Source organism: Silene latifolia, chromosome 10 (genome assembly GCF_048544455.1).
Source record: "Silene latifolia isolate original U9 population chromosome 10, ASM4854445v1, whole genome shotgun sequence".
Lineage (NCBI taxonomy): Eukaryota > Viridiplantae > Streptophyta > Magnoliopsida > Caryophyllales > Caryophyllaceae > Silene > Silene latifolia.
This window is the reverse complement of record NC_133535.1, coordinates 42318296-42340834: the sequence shown is the minus strand read 5'-3', so window position 1 is coordinate 42340834 and position 22539 is coordinate 42318296. Positions and strand designations below refer to the sequence as shown.

Below are 22539 nucleotides of genomic sequence, written 5' to 3'. Positions count from 1 at the left end.
CTCACGGTGCCACTTTTCGAGTAGCTTTGGTTCACCTACCCCCTCATATGTGGGAGGATTGAAACGAGCAATGATGATGCTTAGCTGAGTAGCATCCATCGACTTCTCATTCCCCTTTCCCACATTTTTGAGAGCTTCAAGGAGAGCCTCTTGGTGCTCAATCATGCGAGCAACCTCATCAAGAGTCATTTCAGAAGCTTGGATCTGCGCGGGAGTTCTTTTGGGCGGCATTTTGAGCTGATAAGAAATAAGGAAACGTAAGCACAAAAGCCTACGGCTCAAAATGTAACAATCTTCCGCCAAAGGAACACTCGGCCGAGTATACAACCATACGCGGTCGAATAACGACTACTCGGTCGAGTATCGACTCCAGAAGCAAACGTCAAAAACTCAGAAACAATATTCGGTCGAGTAAAACAACACTCGGCTGAGTAGTCACTACTCGGTCGAGTATACTTACTTACTCGGTCGAGTTATCACATACAGTAGTCACTGCTACTCACTGCCAAACAATACTCGGTCGAGTGCTTGGTTACTCGGCCGAGTGCTCCCTACTCGGTCGAGTACCTGCCCTGCTCGGCCGAGTCACACTATAGACGGGTATACAGTATAAAGTTCACTATCATGCTCACTATTCCAGCAGCAACACATAATATCAAGAACTTAAATGCCACGTTATAATCATACCAACATACAATTCATGCATATGTTAAATCCAACATAACAAACATTCACAAACCCGTCACCTCCACCATTTCTCCAATCACCACACTTATAAATTTCAACACACACCCTTTTAACTATCAACTATTACCAACATGCATCTTCACATACATGTACATACAAAACCCAACTCTCATCACACTTCCCCCATGTTACCGGCTCGAGTTAATGAGGGCCAATTTGCGACTCCGGGACGTCTCCCGAGTCTTTGCGGTAGCTCCAAACAACTCTCCCCGGGTTCATTTTATTTAGACTCCCTAGGTTCATTAGATTCATTTGTTTAGGTGCCGGAATCTTCGGCTCTGATACCACTTTGTAACACTCCCTCATACCAAGGTGCCTTACCAGGACCACCCTGCCATGAAAATGTGTTACCATCTCGGTTGCCCGAGGTTAGTACATATCAAAAGCGTTTGAACTGAGCACATTTATTAAAGTACTGTAAAGTATAAAAGTTTACATCAACCAAATCCAAAAACTGATTCAACAAAATACAACTCCAATGTCTGACAATAAAAGAAATCAAACTAAGACTCAGACGGTGATACTATGACTGGTGATGACAATACTCCCATGACTGTCCCCAAGCTCATCACTAGCAATACCTGTCAAGCCTGCTCACCATCCCCGAATGGATCACCGTAGATTCCACAAACAACAACGGGGTCAGTATTACTCAATCAATATAAGACAAACAAACGAAGTAATCAACTGATCATCTTCCAATCCCAATCTTTCGTTCTCACATCAGAATCGACTACACACCGAAGTGTGTAGCCCCGCCAGATTACCCATCGCAACAGGTAATCCTCGCCGCGCGATGGGTGACCGCAGCCGATCCCACCTAGTCCGGCTCCTCAACGAGCGACAAACAATCCCTGTCCCTTAATGTGCACATCCCCTCCCGTGGCGGGTTCCACGGAGGGCGAACTAGGGTGTGAAGCCACTCCCGCAAGTGACTCCACCACAATCACAATCACACGACATCACAGCCGTCACAACACCTTCACACCAACATCGTCACAACAACCTCCATAATCCGATGATCAACAGATAACAATAGTCACACAACAAACATGCCTTAACAATGAACAGTAAACTGAGTAGGGAAAACCCTACCTTCGCAGTCAACAGTAGCACGAAACACGGACAATCAGAAAGGCTCCTCTACGAACTCTTCTCCTATATAATAATCACGTAACACGATTACACATTGTACAATCCCCCATATTCCCAATTCCATATATGTATACAGTAACCCCAAAGAATACAATTAACATAGAGATAGAACTTACCAACAGTAGAATGAGGAATTATACGCAAGAACTCCGAAGATTACACACACAACGATGCTATGGAATGATTAGGAAGTGATTAGGGAGAGATTAGGGTTAACATAGAAATGATGAAGTTTGAAATGATCTTTTAGAAACTGACGCGGGATATAAAATAACCCTAAACATTTCCTAATCAAACCGTCAAAATACACCTCGCCAGACCGGATACTCGGTCGAGTAAAGTGTATACTCGGCCGAGTATCCTCTACTAGGTCGAGTATCCACTATACTCGGCCGAGTATTCATCGGCAGAACCGAAACAAACTATACCAATAGCACTACTCGGCCGAGTAGGCTCTACTCGGTCGAGTAGTCACTTAAGAAAATCCGTAGTATTACATTTACTGTCAATGGTTCAACAAAGTAATTGTGCAACATATAAATCTTTCTGATGAAAACTTTCTAAGGTAGCTCACTTTTACTCTCATCATCCTGCACAACACATCATCTAATAAAAATCCAAACATTACCAATCAAATAGTACACGACTTTCTATCCGTGGCGCAGTTTATCACAACTTGCCTTTTCTCCGTCACACCAATAGTAACGTTCTAGAACCATTTTTTCCTTTGGGGGCAACATTACCAATCAAACATTGGCCAAGTTCCTATCTATATCTACACAGTATATTGGCTATTTATGAAAGGTTGTTTACATAACCGACAATATCAAATACTGAAAAAATTCTTTCGATAATGGTTGTTTTGTATCCAATATAAACATTTGAGTATGACCTAGTAGCCTAGTACAGTGTAAAACTTAGTTCTCTAATTTGATCAACTCATGGTTTTCTAGATGTTACACACAGCTTAAGATATGACTAACTTTGAAAAAAGGATGTAATCAAATTTAGCATTTAAACAAAAACAATCAAAATTTAGTCAAAATGATACAAAGAGGGAAAAAAAAACAATTCCTCGAAGAGGAAAAAAAAGAAGTGAAGCAAAAGAAAACCTGACTAACAACACTGCCAAAACCAACGCCAGTAAGGACACGAGCAAGGTTATTGGCCGACGCCATTGATGAAGCCTAGGTAAAGGTTCATCAACGGCTACTGTTTGTTTGTGTGGACAAACAATAGCTTGGTGAGTTCCAGTCGTTTCACAATGCTACACCTAACTGGCTAACTCCCCATTGTTTATTCATTTCTGCCCCATACTCTGTCAGTCTCTCGGTCTATCCCATCCCTCATTCACCATTCCTATCCTGTTTCCTTCCTTTTCCTTGCTCTGATATCCTTCACAACCACCCCTTTTTTTCTTCCTTTCTTCCCTTTTCTCTAATCTCTTTGCACATCACATCTTTTACTATTGCCTTTTTTTTCTTACTTTTCACTTGTCATCCATAAAAGATGAATGAAGGAATTAATGTCCCCAAGGAACAAGCACAAGGCATCGAATCGAATCAAGTCTATAGGTTGAATAGGACACTTAAAAGAGGTTAACCTTCAAAATTGCTACAATGCTGAAATTTACGGCCTAAATTAAGCAATATTTTGAAGAGATACGAAATTCATCAACTATCATCTAATACATGGCTAAAAAGGGCCTCAAAACTAATAGTAAGTAAACAACCAAATCTAAAACAACTCCCTAAGCAAACCAAAGTGTGAAGTAAAACAAATCAATCTTTGGCTAAGATTTCGACTAAAAAAAAGTAAAAGGTGATTTTATGAGCAAAGACTAAACATATACGATTATAACAGCATAAATAACGATGAAGGCTTAGGTTTGCAATAAAGTTGAAAGAAAAAATGACTAATCGAAACATTGATCAATCAAAACACTGATCAATCGAAGCCTAAACTAGATTCCATTAATCATCAATAGATGAACAACCAAAAAATGAAACATGGAGAAAGCAATTACATACCTTCGTATATCCAGACAAAAATCGTTGACCGACTTATGAGTAGAGAGTAATCTGAAATCTGAAATAATAACACACATCAATTAGCACAGAAAATGGAAACCACCCATCAAACTAAAAATCATCAACACGAGAACTTTAAATCAAACCACCAAATGATAACAACAACAAACTAAATATTCAAGTTTCGTTCTAAATTACAAGATTTTCGAGTGAAACGCATGATACCCAACTCAATTTGAGTTTAGTTTTCATTTTATACTTATAGCGAAGATTTGAATTCAATGTTAACAAAGAAGATAGATTGTGGTAATTGATTTATTGGTTTTCGTTATGAGTATACTTGTCAATTTATTCTTGTTCTTTGACTGTTGACCTATTGTTTAATGAGCTTAATTTGGTCTCAAATAATATAACTAATCAGATTAACTTAATAATAGTCGGGGAAAAAAAAGACTGGATTACAATTTAGATGATGTTTACCGTCGTCGTCGTCGCCGTTGATCCCGGTGTTTCATCAGAATTAGGGTGTCATTACCAAGCTGTAGCTAAGATCTAGTATAGAATGGAGAAAATGGATTGAAGTTTTAAGATAACAGAGAAAAGGGTCATAGTTGACCATTAATAGCAAAATTAGGGTTTGTAAAATCATGGTATGATACTGAAATGAACATTGAATTGAGGTCGTAGCCCATAGGTGACAGAAGGAGTAGAGAAAGATAAGAAAGAGTTCAGAGAAAGATAAGAAAGGGAAAAGGTGTGGTTGTGGCTTGTGGGAACAGACGAGAAAAATGAACGGAGGAGAATGAATAAAAAGTGAGAGAGATAGTTAGCTGTAGAAAGCTATCGGGTTGAGGATAGATATTGGGTTAGTCTCTTTAATCCCAAGCAGCCCAGCAAGTTAGTAGTAGCCCGCTCGCAAAGTCTAGCAAAAGGAAGCAAAATAGCACTATTCATAATGAATAGTAACATGCCTTACTCACATTTTAGTAAGGTGTGTAGCGATATATAGAAGATAAAGTACTTTTATATTGTTTCAATTTGATTATCATTGCCTCGCGTTATCGAGATGGTAACATCCCTATTTAATCGGGAATGTCTTGCTGAAAGCTCCTGCTTAAATTGGGGTGTTACAGGTGACCCGGCGCGGCATAACCATAAGCTTTACCAAAGCGATTAACCGGGGCCAGCAGTTTAAAACAAAGGAAGAAAACTAGAAATTTGTGAGATAAAGATGGGTAGAAATAGTGGTCGGAAGTTGAGTCCGATCGCCGGATATATGCCAATGGACAGCCTCATCTCCGACGATGGGTGTGGGAGAGAGGGGGATAGAAGGAGGAAGGAGGTGCGATGGATCAAAGAAGTAAATTTGGGGGTTTTTTCTAGTGAGAAGGGAGAGAGTTTTCTATTGAGAGAATTTTTTTTTTTTTGCATTCATTAGAAAGTTGTACACATGGTATGAGTGCGAGATTGGAGATTAATAAAATTGAAGCATTTCATAGAACGTTAAGTGACTATATAAGTAAGAAGAAATTAACAAATGTTGGTTAGCCGATTCCTCTTGTTTATCTACTTAATTTGTCCTTAATTTGCGGTCAACCTTGAATGGCTAACCACATATATAGAAATAGTTCGTCTATACGAATATATCGATAATTCGATTACATAAAATCCTCTATAATAAGCCGTAAAGATGGCCTTACATAAAATCCTCAATTCGGGTTTGCAAGAATTCAGATTTGGTTATTTCAAGTTATTTGAGAATAACAATCAGTTTATAATAATAAACATTTAGGTTGCGCCGTCGCCGTTGCGTTGAAGAAGTTCTGGTCGATTCAAGTTTAGGATCAGATTCAGATTCGCAGTTCGGGTGCGTATCGAATTTAGGTCGAGTTACTCGGATGGGTCAGTTTTGTCAAGTCTATCAATCTAATCATTTCGAGATTTTTTTTCTCTTTTTCCAAATGAAGAAGAACCACAAGTATGGCTGTCCCTAGAATCCATCTTTGAAATAATGCTTAAAAATAAAATATTTATTGTTTTGGGTCGGTTTTAAAAATATTTGTCAAAATGGTGTCCACGTAGGCTCGGGATTTCTGGACCTAAAACACGCCAGTACCAATGGCGTGTCTATAATGGGTAGGGAAAGAAACTTCATTAAAAAATGGACTAAAACAAACACGCCATTGGGAATGACGGGTTTCGGAGCTGAAACACGCCACTCCCTATGGCGTGTCTTATGATTTTTTTTTTTTTTTTTTTTTTGACACGCCACTGCTAATGGCGTGTTTCTTTCATAAAACACGCCATTGGTAATGGCGTGTTTCAGGTCTAGAAATCCCGAGCCTACGTGGACACCATTTTGATAAATATTTTCAAAACCGACCCAAAACGACAAATATTTTATTTTTGAGCATTATTTCAAAAATGGACTCCTGTCCCTGTCAGGCTATGACAAAGGACCCGCCAACGGGGTAAGTGAAGCACCAGGAAGACTCGAATTCTTAACCATCCATATAAAACCTTCATCATTCAAATATTACCCAAAATAGAAAAAAATACAGAAAATAAAAAACAGCGAAGGAATTAAACTTTGCGTACACGAAATTAGGTCTTCCATCGAAGCGATTTGTATCAAAGATCCAAAGTTGTTCATTAATTCATCATAATCTTAGCTGGTTCCTCCCTTAATTTCGTATTTATTCATTTCTTACATCATTTCGATTTCTTCTGTTTATATATTTGAATTGAATTTTGGGGGTTTAATTTGTCCTTACAATTTGTTTATAGAAGGTAGGTGTTTCCGTTTATTATCATGAATTTATTGATCAATAATTTTCTAGTTCGATTTTAGGAAATGTTTAGGTTCATTTTATGAATTTTAGGGTTTTCTGGGAGTTGGGGTTGTTGATCATGTAATCTTAAGGGAAATTAACAATGGGTTTGAAATTTTTTGGTAAAAGATATGATCTTTGTTTGCGAAACCCGAGTTTTAGTTTAGGTTTGTTTTTAATTCATGGTTGTGTTGATTGTTACTCCATCTGTACCAATCACTTGTTTACCACTTTGATTAAGATACGTATCAAAAAGTGTAAAAAAGTAAAGAAATGATTGAGATGAAGGGAGTATTATTTTAGCTGTGCTTTTGTTTCTCATATGTTTGTTTTACACTTTGGCTGTGTTGTGTGTTTCGATGAGTATTTATGTTGCTATTGCTACTATACTGTGTGGATTTAGCTCCAAGTATCGTGTATGTTGCATTGTATGTGGTATGCTTTCTTCCATTCTCCTATACCAGGGATAACTTAGGTGGTTTGAGGCAGCTGATTAGGATAAGGGTGGCTGCCTGGTATTAAATCTCGGTATAATACTTGATATAGAAATCGGTTGTCATGGGCTAGTATCGGTTGTTGTGCAGTAATTGCGGCCAATATCACTTCAAAATGTAGTTGCGATAACCTTTAAAACCTTTGCCACTGATATTTAGTAGTATGGGAAGGGGAATGTGATCAAATAGGTTTCAGTTGCTTTTCCAATTTGAGATTTGTCTAGCGTTGACAAGGAGCTGTTAGTAATCACTGAATAATCACTTTAAATATGGGGTGTTTAAGAGAATGTTAATATTATGGACTCTGGAGTGTTACTTATGTAGATTTGTGTGTCATACTTCCTAAAGGTGTCTCCCTTTACGAGTTAGCGGTGTCTGCGAACTTCCTATATTTCTATGAGAAAGACCGATGCTACCAAGTTTGACTGGGTTACACCTTGCTCTTCTGATTGAGCAGCTGCGCTTCAATTTATAAAAGAAAACAGATCTGGCAATTAAGACTGCCGCTGCAGTTTGGAGTTTTGAGCGAGATTGAAGATATTTGAGTATTACTGCTTCAGTACTGTTATTATAAGCTATAACTCATAACTCCACCGTCGTTCATTGTTGTCATACCGTATGTGAATTGGCTTTTGATGAGGAACCTGCCATTGCCTTCGAATTCTGTATTACAACAAACATGTGATTACGCGTACAGCCTCAAGTTCCTTGATCATCTTTACCTCTAGTCCCACTAAACCCAATGCTGAGTTACTCTGATTCTCCAACCAAGGTTGACACTTTGGATGCCCTAAATATAGATAAACTCAGAAATCTCATTTCTCAATTGTTGGTGAAATTTCTAAAAGAATTCAAATGTCGACCCTCACTTCCCAAGTATTATTTCACCGATCTGGAAGTATCATTTTGAATCACCTTTCAAGCAAGACATGTCAAGTTCAGCTAGTGTGTTCTTATTGCTGTCTTCTTTGCAATTTGAAATACTTCTACGCTAACCGAATCGACCAATGATTCATCGGTGCTGTCATCTGCATATCAGTGAGAAGTCTTGTGGAGTGACCAGTCTCCATATTGAATAAAGTTTTTAACTTTGATAATAGCACACGCTTAAAGCTCAGGTGTCACCATGGTAGTAAATCTTAAACTGTGGTAGGTTATGAAATGGAAGCGTTCTTCACCCAAGCTGTTGCTCAAGGTAGGCATGTCCATCGTGGACACCCAACATACAAACTTCACACATTCTTTCTGCATGGTTACTTTGGTTTAGACGAGAATTGATTCTGTGATTTACTGGTTTGACCTTAGGCTGAGGCATGTATTGATCATCTCCAATTTAGTTGCTGTCCCTTCTTGGACCTCAAGGCACCTAGAGATCCTGCAATGTTGTCGGTTGCTACTGAAAGATTTATGGAGCAGTGGAGTTTCTGATTGCTGAATTTTAGTCATTTAGTGTGATATCTGTAGGTCTTGAATCTTGATGAATCTACCCTGGCAGTTATGACGATTGGAGCTATAGAGCCGTGCTCAATTTTCTTGCTGATTTCCTTCTTCTGCAGAAGTGTAGAAGAAAGCAAGAGTGTTTACATGGTTGGCTTGGGTGCTTAGTTATGCCTTTTTGGGTAGTAGGATTAGTCATTAATGAAACTCTCAATGCAGGTGTTTTAGCTTTCTTTCAGCAACCTAATCTCCATTACATCATGATGGAAGCAAATATGAAGCAGAATGAGTCAGTGCAGCTTCTTGAGGTAAATGGTTCACCGCAAAAGTCCCCAACAGTGATGCAACTGATGTTGAAAAGCTTACAAGATTCTCCCGACGATCCCAGTATTATCCTCGAGAAGGGTTGTATGGAATACGGGTATGTTAATTGTAAATCACAACTATTTATATGTATAGAATATTTAGTTTCTCACTCCCATCATTTATGATTTTTTCTAATTTTAATCATAGCAAATGATGGATTTTTATGGCAGTTGTCAGCATTACAGGCGGCGGTGCCGAATTAAAGCTCCATGCTGTAACCAGATATTTGACTGTCGCCATTGTCATAATGAAGCCATGGTAACTACCCTTCTAGTGATGATTTTACATTTTTGCTGCCATATGAGAGAGACCAAAACTGATGCATCAGCAAGGTGCTTTGAAGAGAGTGAGGAAATGATAGATTGTGAGGGGCGTGGGAAAAACTAAGGCAACATAGATAAGATCGTTTGAGACTGATTGGGTCTATACAGGATTGAATAAAATATGGCGGTGGAGGTGTAGACGTGTAGTGGAGGCAAAATATCAAGTTGGGTCCTATATTTGTCTTATTTATTTTGTTTTCCTTTTTTCTTTAATTTAAAAAAAAAAATTTGAATCTCAAGTGTATCTCTTATTAATCGTTTTCAATGTTTTGTACTTGTTTTTCTTTCTCTTGATTTGTTTGCCCTTATTTCTCTCATTTAACCCTTTTCAATTCCTCAATTTTTGTGTGCCTACCTTTTTTTTTTCAGCACACTTATTATTCCGCCTATCGTACTTCTGTATGATGTGATAGATTATTCGTTGACCCTAATCGTTTCTGGACTACAACTTTGACTATGTTACCCAAGCCTTCATATTACTTTGCACACCCTGACACGGGTATGACACTCGGACACTTCATATCAGCCCAAAACACGTGATTTTTCATTAGATACCCAAGTTTGGCACTTGAAACTCTTGCATGTTTGATACTTGTAAACGAGCTTGGGTAACATAGGTTGTTGGCCTTTTGCTGGTCATCTATTTCTGGGAGGAATAAGTATTTAAGTAATTTAGACACTTTCGTGATATATTATGATGTTCACTGGCTCTTATTTAGATGTTCTCTGGCTTCTTTCCTGTTAAGTGAGTTTTACTTTCACTTTTATGTTTTCATTGGTTGCTAGTTCTACTTACTTTGTTTGACTTGCTACTTATTTCTGCTACAAACGAAGAATAATATCAAGATTGACAAGTTGAAGAGACATGACGTTCCTAGACATCAAGTTCAACAGGTACTCTTGTTCTTAAATTCTTTACTTGCTTGCTTACTTATATATTGCTGTGTTACTAACAATTTGCTTTGAATTAGGTGATTTGCTCCTTCTGTGGTACTGAACAAGAAGTATGTCTAGTATCTTTTTTCATCATTAACATAAGTTCTTCTTAGCTATCGTGTGATGATCTGAACTGCAATGAATTCTGATTTTGTTCTCTTTTCCGCCAGGTTCGACAAGTGTGTGTTAACTGTGGCGTGTGCATGGGAAAATACTTTTGTGAGATTTGCAAGTTATTTGATGATGATGTAAGCAACTCTACTAGATTTCTATTTATCTATGGTAGTCACCAAATGGATACCATGTTTTGAGTACCAGTAGCATTGGAGTTTTTCGACTTTTTCCCAAATTGGTATATCTACCTTACATACCAGGTTATGAGGCCAGCTCCGAATTGAAAACTGCTAAGAAGTGACCTGGGTTATTTTAAGATAAAGGACAAAGTTCATGGAATCGGCTTCTCAAAAAGGATTTTTTTTTTTTGTCTTCTGTGGTGTCTGATACAATAAGCTCTGTGCTCAATATGCTTCTGGCTTTGTCTTGCAGACATCTAAGAAGCAGTATCATTGTGAAGGTTGTGGAATCTGTAGGTATGAATATTTTAAATATATTACACTTTTTTGTTAGCTACAGGTTAAGCTGCCACACTTTCTCTTCTGCATGCCCTTCAATGCACTGGCTTATCCAGTTAGGAATGACAGTTTCATGTTCTGCTTATCCTCTCGGAGTATTAGAAATTAGAATATTTGATAATTAGTTCTGGACTTTGGGAGGTTTCTTTTAATGCCTGTTACTTATTATAACTAACTTTTAATTATCACTAGTACCTTTAACTAGCATTTGCTGTCGTACAGAATTGGAGGCCGAGAAAATTTCTTTCACTGTTACAAATGTGGTTGTTGTTACTCTGTTCTTCTGAAAAATAGCCACTCTTGTGTGGAGGGTGCAATGCATCACGATTGTCCTGTGTGTTTTGAGGTGTGTGAACCATTTTCTTGTGTAGTTATTCTTCATGAGGCAGACATGCTCCAAAAATTTCTTATCTTGTGGTTTACCTTAATTTGCAGTATCTGTTTGAGTCAAGAAATGATGTTACAGTGTTGCCATGTGGGCACACTATACACAAAAACTGTCTGAAGGAAATGCAAGAGCATTGCCAGTGAGTATAGTACACGACCCGATTCTCAATTATAGAAATGTTCATGAATAGGCTTTTAGCCACGTAACTGTTTAATTGAATTTTTTCAGATATGCTTGCCCCATCTGCTCAAAGTCAGTTTGTGACATGTCTAAAGTCTGGGAGGAATTTGACTTGGAAATTGCAGCAACACCAATGCCAGAGCCTTATCTGGACAAGATGGTGAGTTGTGCTCTACTGTTCTATTTTTTTTTTTGTGTGTGTGTTTTGAATTGTACTTGTATGGTGGTAACCTTGGTTCAAGCATCGAGGAAATCCCTGCTGTTATGCCAGATGGTTATTTTGCCTTCTATTATCGCTACATTAGATATCCCTATGAAAGACTATGTTACTCCGACACTTCATTTTGGTTGTGTTACGTGTCCCAACATTAGACCATTCCCGACGACACAACATGACACTTCAATGCTTCTTTGTAGTCAAAACCATTAACGTTTTCACAAAGCCGCTTCCGACAGCGGAAACCAAGTGGAGTGACATTTAATGTAGCTTACTGTAGCTATCTAGTCGCATGTCCTTTAGATATACTGGTTTAAGCAATGGGCTGATTGGATTGACGGACCCTAATTTCTATTTCTAAAATGCCTTTTTTTTTCTTTTTCCTTTTTTTTTTTTAATCTTTTTTGCCAACCGGCCTCATTTGGGTCCAGCTTGGTTCAAAAAGTTAGCGTTTAACCAAAGCTTAAAAGCTGTAGTAGAAAAGCCTTTCTCAATTCAACAGATTCTCAGGAAATCCAATTAGAGATAAGCTGCCCATGAGCATCATGGCGTCTGAGTCAGGGTTAGAACCTTCCGTTGGTTGCATCTGCTAAATTTTCCGGTTCTTGTTGAAATTGCTAGCGTTTTGTATATTCACCATGCAGATTTCTTATTAAGACTAATCTTTGATATGCAGGTCTCAATTCTTTGCAATGACTGTGGGTCTAAATCATGTGTCCAGTACCATATTATGGCTCAAAAGTGCCCTGAATGCAAATCTTACAATACCCGCCAAATGAGGGGATGAAACTTGCCATCTTTGTGAAGTGTCTAAGAATGTGCTCTTGGCCCGTACGTGTATGTGAATTGGCCTTGTCTCAAGTGCGTATTAACGTTTGTTGTGCTTACCAGAAGCTCGGGATTTTAGAGCCCTATGTAACTCGTCGTCACGAGTCCTTGATACTATTAAAATTTCAAATGTTGCCTGAATAACTTTTGGGTTGATTTGTGCCCCCGTCAGATCCCGATACAAGATAATGATCTCTCTCTCTAGATCAGATAGCTAAAATTTTTAATTTAAATCCGCAATCCAAATATATAGGAATATAGGATACCTTAGTACTAGAAAGAAAATCAAGATCTTAAAATAAATTTTAGCTCATAGCTCATCATAAATCATAAATACTACTCTCTCCTATTCAGTCTAATGTTCTCATTTCTCTAATATATGTGAGGAGTATTATAATAAAAGGGGAACTATAGGCTGAATAAGAGGGAGTATTAAATTAACCGCATGTTATACATGTAGGTAGACAATTTGAAAATAAGAAACCACCAGTTACACATCCAAGAGAAACAACTCGCGGTCTCGTTATCTCGGTTATCTTCATTTCGTTATCATAATCAACGTTGTTGTCACCATTTGTTACTTATCCAACTCTCTTTTTAATTCGTTTTAGATGCACAACTCTTGTAAACGAGATGTAATTTGGGGATTAGTTTACGCCTAATTTTTTGCGGTGGTATTTCCTTATTCTTTCTCTTTATAAAGAGTGGTGGTATTGTTCCCAATTGTATAAGTTTTATATTTTTCTGGTTGCTAGTTTTGTATTATAGGGTTTTACATAATTGTGATTAAAGGTATTCTATAGACAGAGCAGTTTACTCCCTGGTTTTTTAATGGATGTCGTCATGGAGTGTGTGCAATCACCTCGAATGCAAATTCTTTGGAACAATGATCCAACATAGCAGTTTACTCCGTCTAGAGGTGTCTGACAAGGCGATCCTTTATCGTCGTATCTTTTGGTCACGTGCTTGGAAAAGTGATAGGCTTATCGCGTAGCTATGCAAAGATAATTACCCTAGACAACAAGTTAATGTAGCAATAGGGGTCGAACACAAGGAAATGGGAATTACTTCGTGAATTGCAATAGGGGTCGAACACAAGGAAATGGGAATTACTTCGTGAATTGCTATGGGTAGATTTTTATCAAGGTCGATTACGATTTGGGTTGGTTTGATTGTTTGGTGATTAATAACAATAATGATGTAAATCTATCTATATTAATAAAGGAAGCTTTTTTCGAGCGATTACAGAGAGTCCAAGTTTTACGAACATCCGAGCGATTAAAGATAAAATTTTAATCCAGAACTTCTATCCCACCATCAATATCGACAACCAAGCGACTAAAGATAAAATTTTAATCCAGAATTTTTATCCTATCGTCAATATCTCATGGAAGTATGAAATATAATAATAACAAAAAAAAACAAAATTAAGAGAGTCCAACTATACCGCAAATAACTTTGCAATTGGCATGTAAAACGTAATATACTACGGAGTACTATATAAATACATTACTGATTTCAAAATTTCAAATATGTGTTACATTTGATGATTTGTAGTTTGTAATGGCTAGAAGTAGATTCCAGCCTTTCTTAAATTATAGCACTGACCATTAGTAATTAATACGCATGTTTTTTTATAGGAACGGAGATGTGAAGACTTGCACAAAGTCTTAATTACCGGTGAGATTATTATTATTTTTTTTTTTTTTTAAAGTTTGAGTTTATTATCACCTTTATCAAATTTTTAACCCTCTTTTTGTTTCCCGGAAGGGTGAATTGATTGTAGGACCTATTTAAAAACGAGAAAAAACGTTTATTACTGGTTGAAATTTGTTTCCGAAGTTTGAGCTCATTATTAATTGATATGGCGACAACATAGAAAGAACAAACTGGATAAAAAACTCCATCGTTGTGATTGATCAAATCGAATGAGGAAACTGGAAAAAAAATACATGTTGTGATTGATCAAATTGAATGAGGAACCAAAGTGGCTTGGGTGTAGTGGAGTTTGGGAGTGCCTCAAAGCGTTGCAATGACAACGAATTGAGAGGTCCCAGGTTCGACTCCCTACACGGGAGTCTTTGCGATTTCTGTCATCCTAAAGGATGTCTTACATGGCACACGTGGTTTGCAGGGTATTGCATGTGCCCGGGGGGATTCAACCCCTCGTCACCAAAAAAAAAAATTGAATTAGGAAAGATGTTATGGTATTCCAATGGTCTAATACTCTAATGACTCTATTCTATATTTGTGGTTTGGATTATTTTTTTGTTACAAAATTTGATTCTCCTTTTTATAGGAGACGTTGACTTTGGAATCATTAACACTGATCACCAAGATGAAGTTTCATGACTATAATAACGATGACATTACATTCTTAAATTATAAGAGGACTATGATCATATGTCTAAAACAATGTTCATGAGCTAAGCGTGAATTTACGATCATTGAAGTAAATTTTCCACGATTGTTAAAGGCCATGATCGCGAATGACACAAGAACTTAATAATATTAATTAGTGTCTTCTTAAGCCTAATACAAAAGTTATATGATAGATGGACGAATATCTTCAAAGATCGTGTGATTTTAAATTATATATTTCGTACTCGGCAAATTAAAACCTTCTCTCCTCCGATCCCTTTCAACAAAAATAGTTTCAAGATTATATGAGCGTTTAACTAAAAAAGTTAAGACTTACGCACCTCTTAGTTTTCAACTTATGTGAATCTAATCTACGTGCTATAGGACAAATTTAGAAAGATTTTTCATTTAGGGAGTCGACTAAGATAATTATAATGCTTCCAATGATGCTTACTACAGAGTATTACTCATTGTATATAATTCTAATTCTAACTAAACTAATACAAAAATATGAACAACTAAATGATTAAGTACAAAGGATATGTTTGATTAGTTTTTGAGTAGAAATAGAAGTTTAATTGAATTTGAACAAATAAAGATTATGTGCATTAAGAAATTAGAAACCTATTTCAATTGTTTTTCTTATGCTGCCTATCACTTTTATGTAGTACAAGTACAACAAAGATCAACTTGATTAATAACGTGCATCAACTATAATCAGTAAGTTAAGGTGTAAACATAAGTGCACTATAAGCTCTCAAATATGGGGTTGTTTGGTTCACAATGGTAGATACGGTATTATAGTCATTTAAAAGAGTTGTAAGTGACTAAAAATAAAAATGTAAAATATCAAATGAAACGGCCCGAAGAAAAATACGTAAAGAATTCAATAGAACGGAGGAAAGTTCATTCTTATAGCTTCACTTCAGTTCAGTTCAGCTGTTATAAGCTCATTTGAGAAAAAAATAAGCTCTTATAAATTCAGTTTAGAAAAGTTAACCCCCTATAAGTTTAGCTCAACTCTTACAAGTTCAGTTCAGAAAAATTAAGCTCGATTCATACCCATTTTTCTATAAGTTAAGCACATTTCAATTCAACTCCTATAAGTTCAGTTCAGAAAAGTTGAGCTCCTATAAGTCCAATAAAGCTTCTATATGTCCAGTTCAACAAAATTACGTCCAAGAGAATAAGGCCTTAAAGTATCATTTCATAATAATCATAGGATATTACAAGTTGGCCCGGGCATCGCCCGGGCATTAAATCTAGTTATATAATAAAAGAGAGTCTAAGGGGTTCGAGTCACTCATGCAAAAGTAAACATATGATCATGATAAATTCGGTACTAATAACATTGTCAATTGCTTAGGCTTAAAGATACCCACCTTGCGGCATTAGCATCAACCATAGACCGGGTCTTAGAGAAACTCTCGTCCATGACTAGGTCGTCCTACTATACATGCTTAGTCTAATTCAATTCCGTGCCTCTCGACTCATAGAATGAATGAACAAACTTAATCATTTGAATAAGGCCTTAAACAAAGATTAAACGTAACAAAGCAAGCATATGATAGAAGCAATATGAACAATATTATTATTAACTTATTCTATCATGTTTTTATATTAAATTTATGCATGGCTCCCCTAGCCCTTAGACTAAGAGGTTTAGCTACTCATATTAAGATGTAAGTTGTAAACTATATTAAGAGAAGTGATAAACATGATTGTATGATATAAACAAATTAGGTGATATAACATGTAAAGGAAATTATGCTAATGAATTGAGACTAATAATAAACTAAATAGCAAAGTAAAATGTAAACTAGAAATAGAAATACCTTAATAGAAATAACTTGTATGGAAGAAACAAATAGAACCAAATGCTTGAAATGTAATAATAACCAAATGTTTAAGGACTACAAGATTAACTAATTTGTAAACTAATATAAAAACTATTGAGAGAAATATAATGCTTAAGGCTATGAAGAACTAAAATGAGACGTAAAAATTGGATGCCTAAGACCTTGGAACACCTCTCCTATTTATAGGAGAGGAAGAAGAAACGTAAACATTCAAGATGACTGCGGCCCCGATCGGGGTCGTGTGTTTCCGGGTATTTTCGCTTAATTCCTCACTTAATTGCTTGAGGAATCCTAAGTGCGTGATTAATGACCCTTAATGCACCCGGGTAAATGCTCCTTCTATGATCTTTAGAGCTCCCAAAAAGCATCCTAAGCATGTTGGAATTTTATGCTTTCCACCTTGACTTGGATTTGAACATTGGGCTTTGACTTTGATTGTTGTCATCATTTGCATTATACATATTAATCCATCAATTTCTCCATGCAAAACCCAATCCAATGCTCCATGCTTAGTCCAACACTTGATCTTGATTAGCTTAGTGAACTTGGTGTATAAAATGATAGGAAAAAGCATCTAAATGCTTAGATTCCTACAAAACCGTAACAAACACAACAATACACCTAGAACACAAGATTAGCTCAAATATATACTAATTAAAGTACGACGAACAATAGAAACCGAGCTAAAATGAGGGGTACAAGTATGTAAATTATGCACTTATCAAACTCCCCCAAGCTAAACCCTTGCTTGTCCTCAAGCAAGAAACCATATCCCATCAAATGCAATATCCTAACAAGCTAAGCATAATGATTTAAAAACCCGAAACAACATGGGCAAAGGACAAAGCAAAACATGGATGAGATTTACATGACGGCGTAGCATAGAAAACTTTGAATGAACCTTTAAGCTCTTGCATGATCTTTTGACTTATGGACTCTCATGGGGCACTCAACTCCTTTGATGTGAAAGGACGATTTTGTGAATAAACACTCGACTATCCTCGACCTATAATAATGTGCCCGCAATCTAATATGGTAATCAATCAAAACTAGTAAGCCAAAACAATCAAATGTAAGCATGATAAAGAAGCCAAATGGGTAGGAAAAAGGCAATATGTAATGGGTAAGAAGGGGGAACAAATGAATTATGGATTGTGGAGCTAATGTCGAGCTAGCAACAACCAAATGTAAGGATGCTCAATCCCAACTCTAACCCAATTTTGCAATTCAAATCATAAAAAAAACTCTCCAAAATATGTAAATAATGCATGAGAGTTTCTTACATCAACTTCTTCATCTCTTTTTCTTTTCAATTCATACTTTTTTTTTTTTTTCATTTCACTTTCATGCTTCTTTCCTCATTCTTTCTTTTCATTTTCATTTTTTTTCACCATTTTTATTTTTCACCTTTTTTTTTCTTTCATTTTTTTTCCTTGTTTCTCGTTTCTTTTTCAAGAGCATTAAGACCAAGCTCACATGATATTCAAAATTTGAAACAAATCCCAATTGAGCACCCAAACAAGACCAAACAAGCTACTAGCTCAACAAGGTAGGCAAGTTATAATGTAGCTAGGGAAAATTGTTTGTGAAGGGGTCAAGAAGGCAATTATATTCATGTGAATGGCTCCAAAATGCTATAACAAATGAATGCATGATTACCAAGAGATGACATGAGAACCATACTTGTGCGTTTTGATGAAACACACATTATAAGGAGACACCTACACTCACCTAAGAGAGACCGGATATGGATGCATCGGTAAAAAAGAGGCTCTACCTTACCATTTTGTAGCTTGCCACAAGTCAAGATCAAGCCTATTCGGTTCATTCTTCATCTCCCACCTACTATGTCAAGACATCCCCATGTAGCTAATATCCCAACATGAAAGAATAAATCATTAGCAACAAGCCATTATTAGGATAAGCAAAGAGGAAAGTAGGCTACAAGCTAGCACAAAGCAAAAATTTCTCTCAAAAATTTTCAAATTTTCTACACTACATGCAAACTATTCTATATGCAAATGCAATATCTCCCTCAAAGCTAAACATCACATTGTCCTCAATGTGCCAACTATCCAAATCACCCACTCAAATCATAAAAATGGCTCAAAGCACAAAACAAGAAGGACTAGAGGTTATGTTTAATGGGATGCAAGATCTAAACTAAAATGCAAAGCAATTAAAAACTTACTCGACTTGTTAGTTTCCCCCAAGCTAGCATGAATCCGGGGACGGAAAATGTTCCCTTGTGATTAAGGTGAAGAATTATAGAAAAATGGAAGAGAAAGGAAGAGAAAATACCATCGGGTGTGAAAATGATCGAAAGAATTCGATCCCCCCCCCCCCCCTTTTTTTTACCCGTATAAAGAGAAGGCCAGAAAGTCACAGAACCACGACCCCGATCGGGGCCACCAACCCCGATCGGGGTTGACCTCCTCTTCGGCTTTTTGACTTTTTCCGCGTTTGTTTTAATTCCTTCTCGTTTCTCGAAAACCACGTCCCCGAACGGGGTTGTTGCATGGGGAAGCGTGCTAAATTTACTTTTCTCCATTTTCACCTATAAAAGACAAAAAGGAACATTATCAAGTCGAGTATTTTATTACTAATCTACAAAAAACAATAAATTGCAGAAAATTAAAAACAAAAAGAACTAAAAGCAATAAAAAGCTTTGGTTGCCTCCCAAGAAGCGCTGGTTTAACGTCCCGCACGACGTAAGAAGCTATTTGATTCAAGTTGTGTTCTTGAGCTTGCCACCAACCGAGCTCCATTTCATAGCTCTTTTAGCATTCCGCAACCATTTGAAATTGTTCAAATAAAATTTCCTTTTCCTCTTGGCACTCATAGCATTAGTGCCTTTAGCATCGTCACCTACAAAACAAACAACACCCATATCGTCCTCTAACGGATCCATTAGTGAGGATCCAAGCATAGTAGAGGCAAGATAAGAGTCCACAGTGCTAAATAAATAACAAGACTCTTGTAACATTGGGCTTCTAATGGTGTTGTTTTTGCTAAAGGAAACCCGGTCATCACCCACTTCCAACGTCAACCTCCCATTCTTCACATCAATTAACGCACCCGTGGTGCGTAAAAATGGCCTACCCAATATAATTGGGGTTTGTGAGTCCTCGGCCATATCAAGTATGAGGAAGTCAACGGGTATGAAAAACTTGCCAACTTTGACGGGTACATCTTCTAAGACACCTAAAGGTCGCTTTAAAGAACGGTCCGCCATTTGCAATGTAATACTTGTGCATTTTAAAGCACCTATGTTAAGTTTTTCACAAAGGGAATAGGGCATGACACTTACACTAGCACCTAGGTCGCAAAGGGCCTTATCAATGGTATATTTGCCTATAGTGCAAGGAATAGAATAGTTACCGGGGTCCTTAAGTTTCGGGGGAGACTTGTTTTGTAAGAGTGCACTACACTCTTCGGTGAAAGCAATGGTCTCAACCTCATTGAAGGATCGCTTCTTTGAGAGGATTTCCTTCATAAACTTTGCGTAAGAAGGGACTTGGGTAATCAATTCCATAAACGGGATGGTGACTTGCAAATTCTTACAAACTTCCAAAAATTTAGCAAACTTACCTTCCTCCTTGTGCTTTTCTAGACGATGGGGAAATGGTACTTGAACAACTTCCTTGGGAGGAGCATCCTCCACATCTTTCTCATTCTCATTGTCATTGGGAACGCTCACCTTTGTTGGAACGACATCACTCTCCTTAGCATTAGGAAAGACTTCTTCAACAATCACCTTGTCATCATCTACGGGCATAGGAGACCCAACATCTTTGGCATCAAGCTTGCTCTTCCTCTTTAGCATCAACAATCGATGAGGAAATGGTACACGATCTCTAACAATAGGCTCTTCACTAGCCTTCTTTTTGTCATTTCCCCCAAGCTTAGCCTTTTTAACAACCACCTCATCATCCAAAGTAATGGATGGCCCATCATAGCTTGAACCACTTCTCAAGGAAATAGAATTAACAGAGTTTCATGTGTGGTTTGCTCACCTTGGGGAGGTAGTTGACCATTCTTCCTTTGAGAGCTAGAAGCGGCTAGTTGAGCCACTTGTTGTTCCAACATCTTGACCGCGGCACTATGAGCTTGATCATTTTTTTGAATTTGAGCCAATAATTCCCTTTGCATTTGGATGATCATGCCCTCGAGCTTACCCACTCCTTGATTGTTTTGTTGGCCATTTTGTGGTGGATTTTGTTGGCAATTGTTTTGTGGGAGCCTTTGTTGATTTTGATAACCCGACGGAGGGATATACTTTTGTTGTTGAGGAACATAGGCATTTTGTTGTGGTGGGGGTTGAGGGTTAAGCACATTGTTTCTTGTGTAAGACAAGTTCGGATGAAATTTTGAATTCGGGTTATATGTGTTGGAAAATGTACCCGGTGGATATGAACTTTGTCTAAAAGCTTGAAAAGCATTTACCTCTTCAATAGAAGCTCGACAATGAGCGGCATAATGACCCGCACCTCCACATCCATCACAAACGATGATTTGGCTTGTTGAAGACACAACATTGAGTTGTTGAGTGGAATCTTTAGCATCTCTTTCCGCTAATTGTTGTTGGAGCAAAGCAATTTGAGCTAGCAAAACGGAGTTGTTAGAGGATTCTTCTTTACCTTTGTATGGCACAACTCGGGAATTGACATATTGTGCATCATGGACCGCCATAGATTCGATCGTGGCATGAGCAAGGTCGGTGTCAATTTGATCAAACCGCCCATTGTTGGCGGAATCAAGAATCCTTCGGGACTCGGCACAACATCAATTTTAGAATGTTATTGCTAGAAACCAATCATCTAGCCCATGATGTGGGCATTGCCTTTGAAGCTCTTTGTACCTCTCCCAAGCCTCATATAAGCTCTCAAGAGCTTGTTGACGGAATCTGGTGATTTGGCTCCTCAAAGTTTGAGTTTTCTCCGGTGGAAAAAACTTTTGGTAAAAAGCAAGAGCCAATGTCTCCCAATTGGTGATTCCCAAGGTGGTGCGGTCAAGGCTATTGATCCAAAGCTTGGTCTTGTCCTTTAAAGATAAAGGGAAAAGCATTTCCCTTATTTGGGCTTGGGTGACGCCCGTTTGACGGATCATGGAGCAATAGTCACAAAAATTTTGCACATGCAAATTGGGATCCTCCAAAGGACTTACTCCAAATTGCTTCCTCTCCACAAGGCTAATGAAAGTCGGTTTGATCTCGAATTCCGGCGCGGTGATTTGAGTGGTTGTGATTCCGGCCGGAAGCATAGCCGCGGTGGGCTTTGAGTGATCGGAAAGTCTCACCATCTTTTTGGTAGTAGATGGTGGTGGTGGTGGAGTTGATGAACAAGAAACCTCCTCCTCTTCAAGAACCTCTAGATCGTCTAAGTAAGACTTTCTAGAGGTTCAACTTGTATGGGAGAAGCGGCTTCTTTCACTTCCTTCCAAAAACGTCGTCTTCTCCTAAATATTTTCTCGGGATCGGAATCCGGTGAAAGCAATTCTCCACTTCGAGAGGACCTGGGCATAAGATAACAATTTCTAGAGAAGTGATAAGTAACGGTCTCAAGGAACAAGTGTTCCCCAAGACAAAGAAAAACAAGATAAAAATCGACAATTCAATAAGCAATAAAACCGTTTCCCCGGCAACGACGCCAAAATTTGATAGGCTTATCGCGTACCTATGCAAAGATAATTACCCTAGACAACAAGTTAATGTAGCAATAGGGGTCGAACACAAGGAAACGGGAATTACATCAT

The 22539-nt window shown here is 37.7% G+C and overlaps 1 protein-coding gene and 1 non-coding gene across 2 annotated transcripts; both read left to right on the top strand.

The window, feature by feature from the left end:
• The first annotated feature begins 6621 nt into the window (after window positions 1-6621).
• LOC141605552 (putative E3 ubiquitin-protein ligase RZFP34) lies at window positions 6622-12732 on the top strand. The gene is made up of 11 exons (XM_074424375.1): window positions 6622-6722; window positions 8914-9115; window positions 9231-9318; window positions 10218-10277; window positions 10355-10387; window positions 10490-10567; window positions 10866-10909; window positions 11174-11297; window positions 11387-11478; window positions 11568-11679; window positions 12413-12732. Exons 2-11 carry the CDS (start codon window positions 8955-8957, stop codon window positions 12521-12523), a joined length of 903 nt encoding a protein of 300 aa, XP_074280476.1. The 5' UTR covers window positions 6622-6722; window positions 8914-8954; the 3' UTR covers window positions 12524-12732.
• An 8875-nt stretch (window positions 12733-21607) lies between these two features.
• Window positions 21608-21714, top strand: LOC141610316 (small nucleolar RNA R71). Its single transcript, XR_012528218.1, has one exon. It is a non-coding gene; the product is annotated as a small nucleolar RNA R71 (small nucleolar RNA).
• The last annotated feature ends 825 nt before the right edge of the window (window positions 21715-22539 follow it).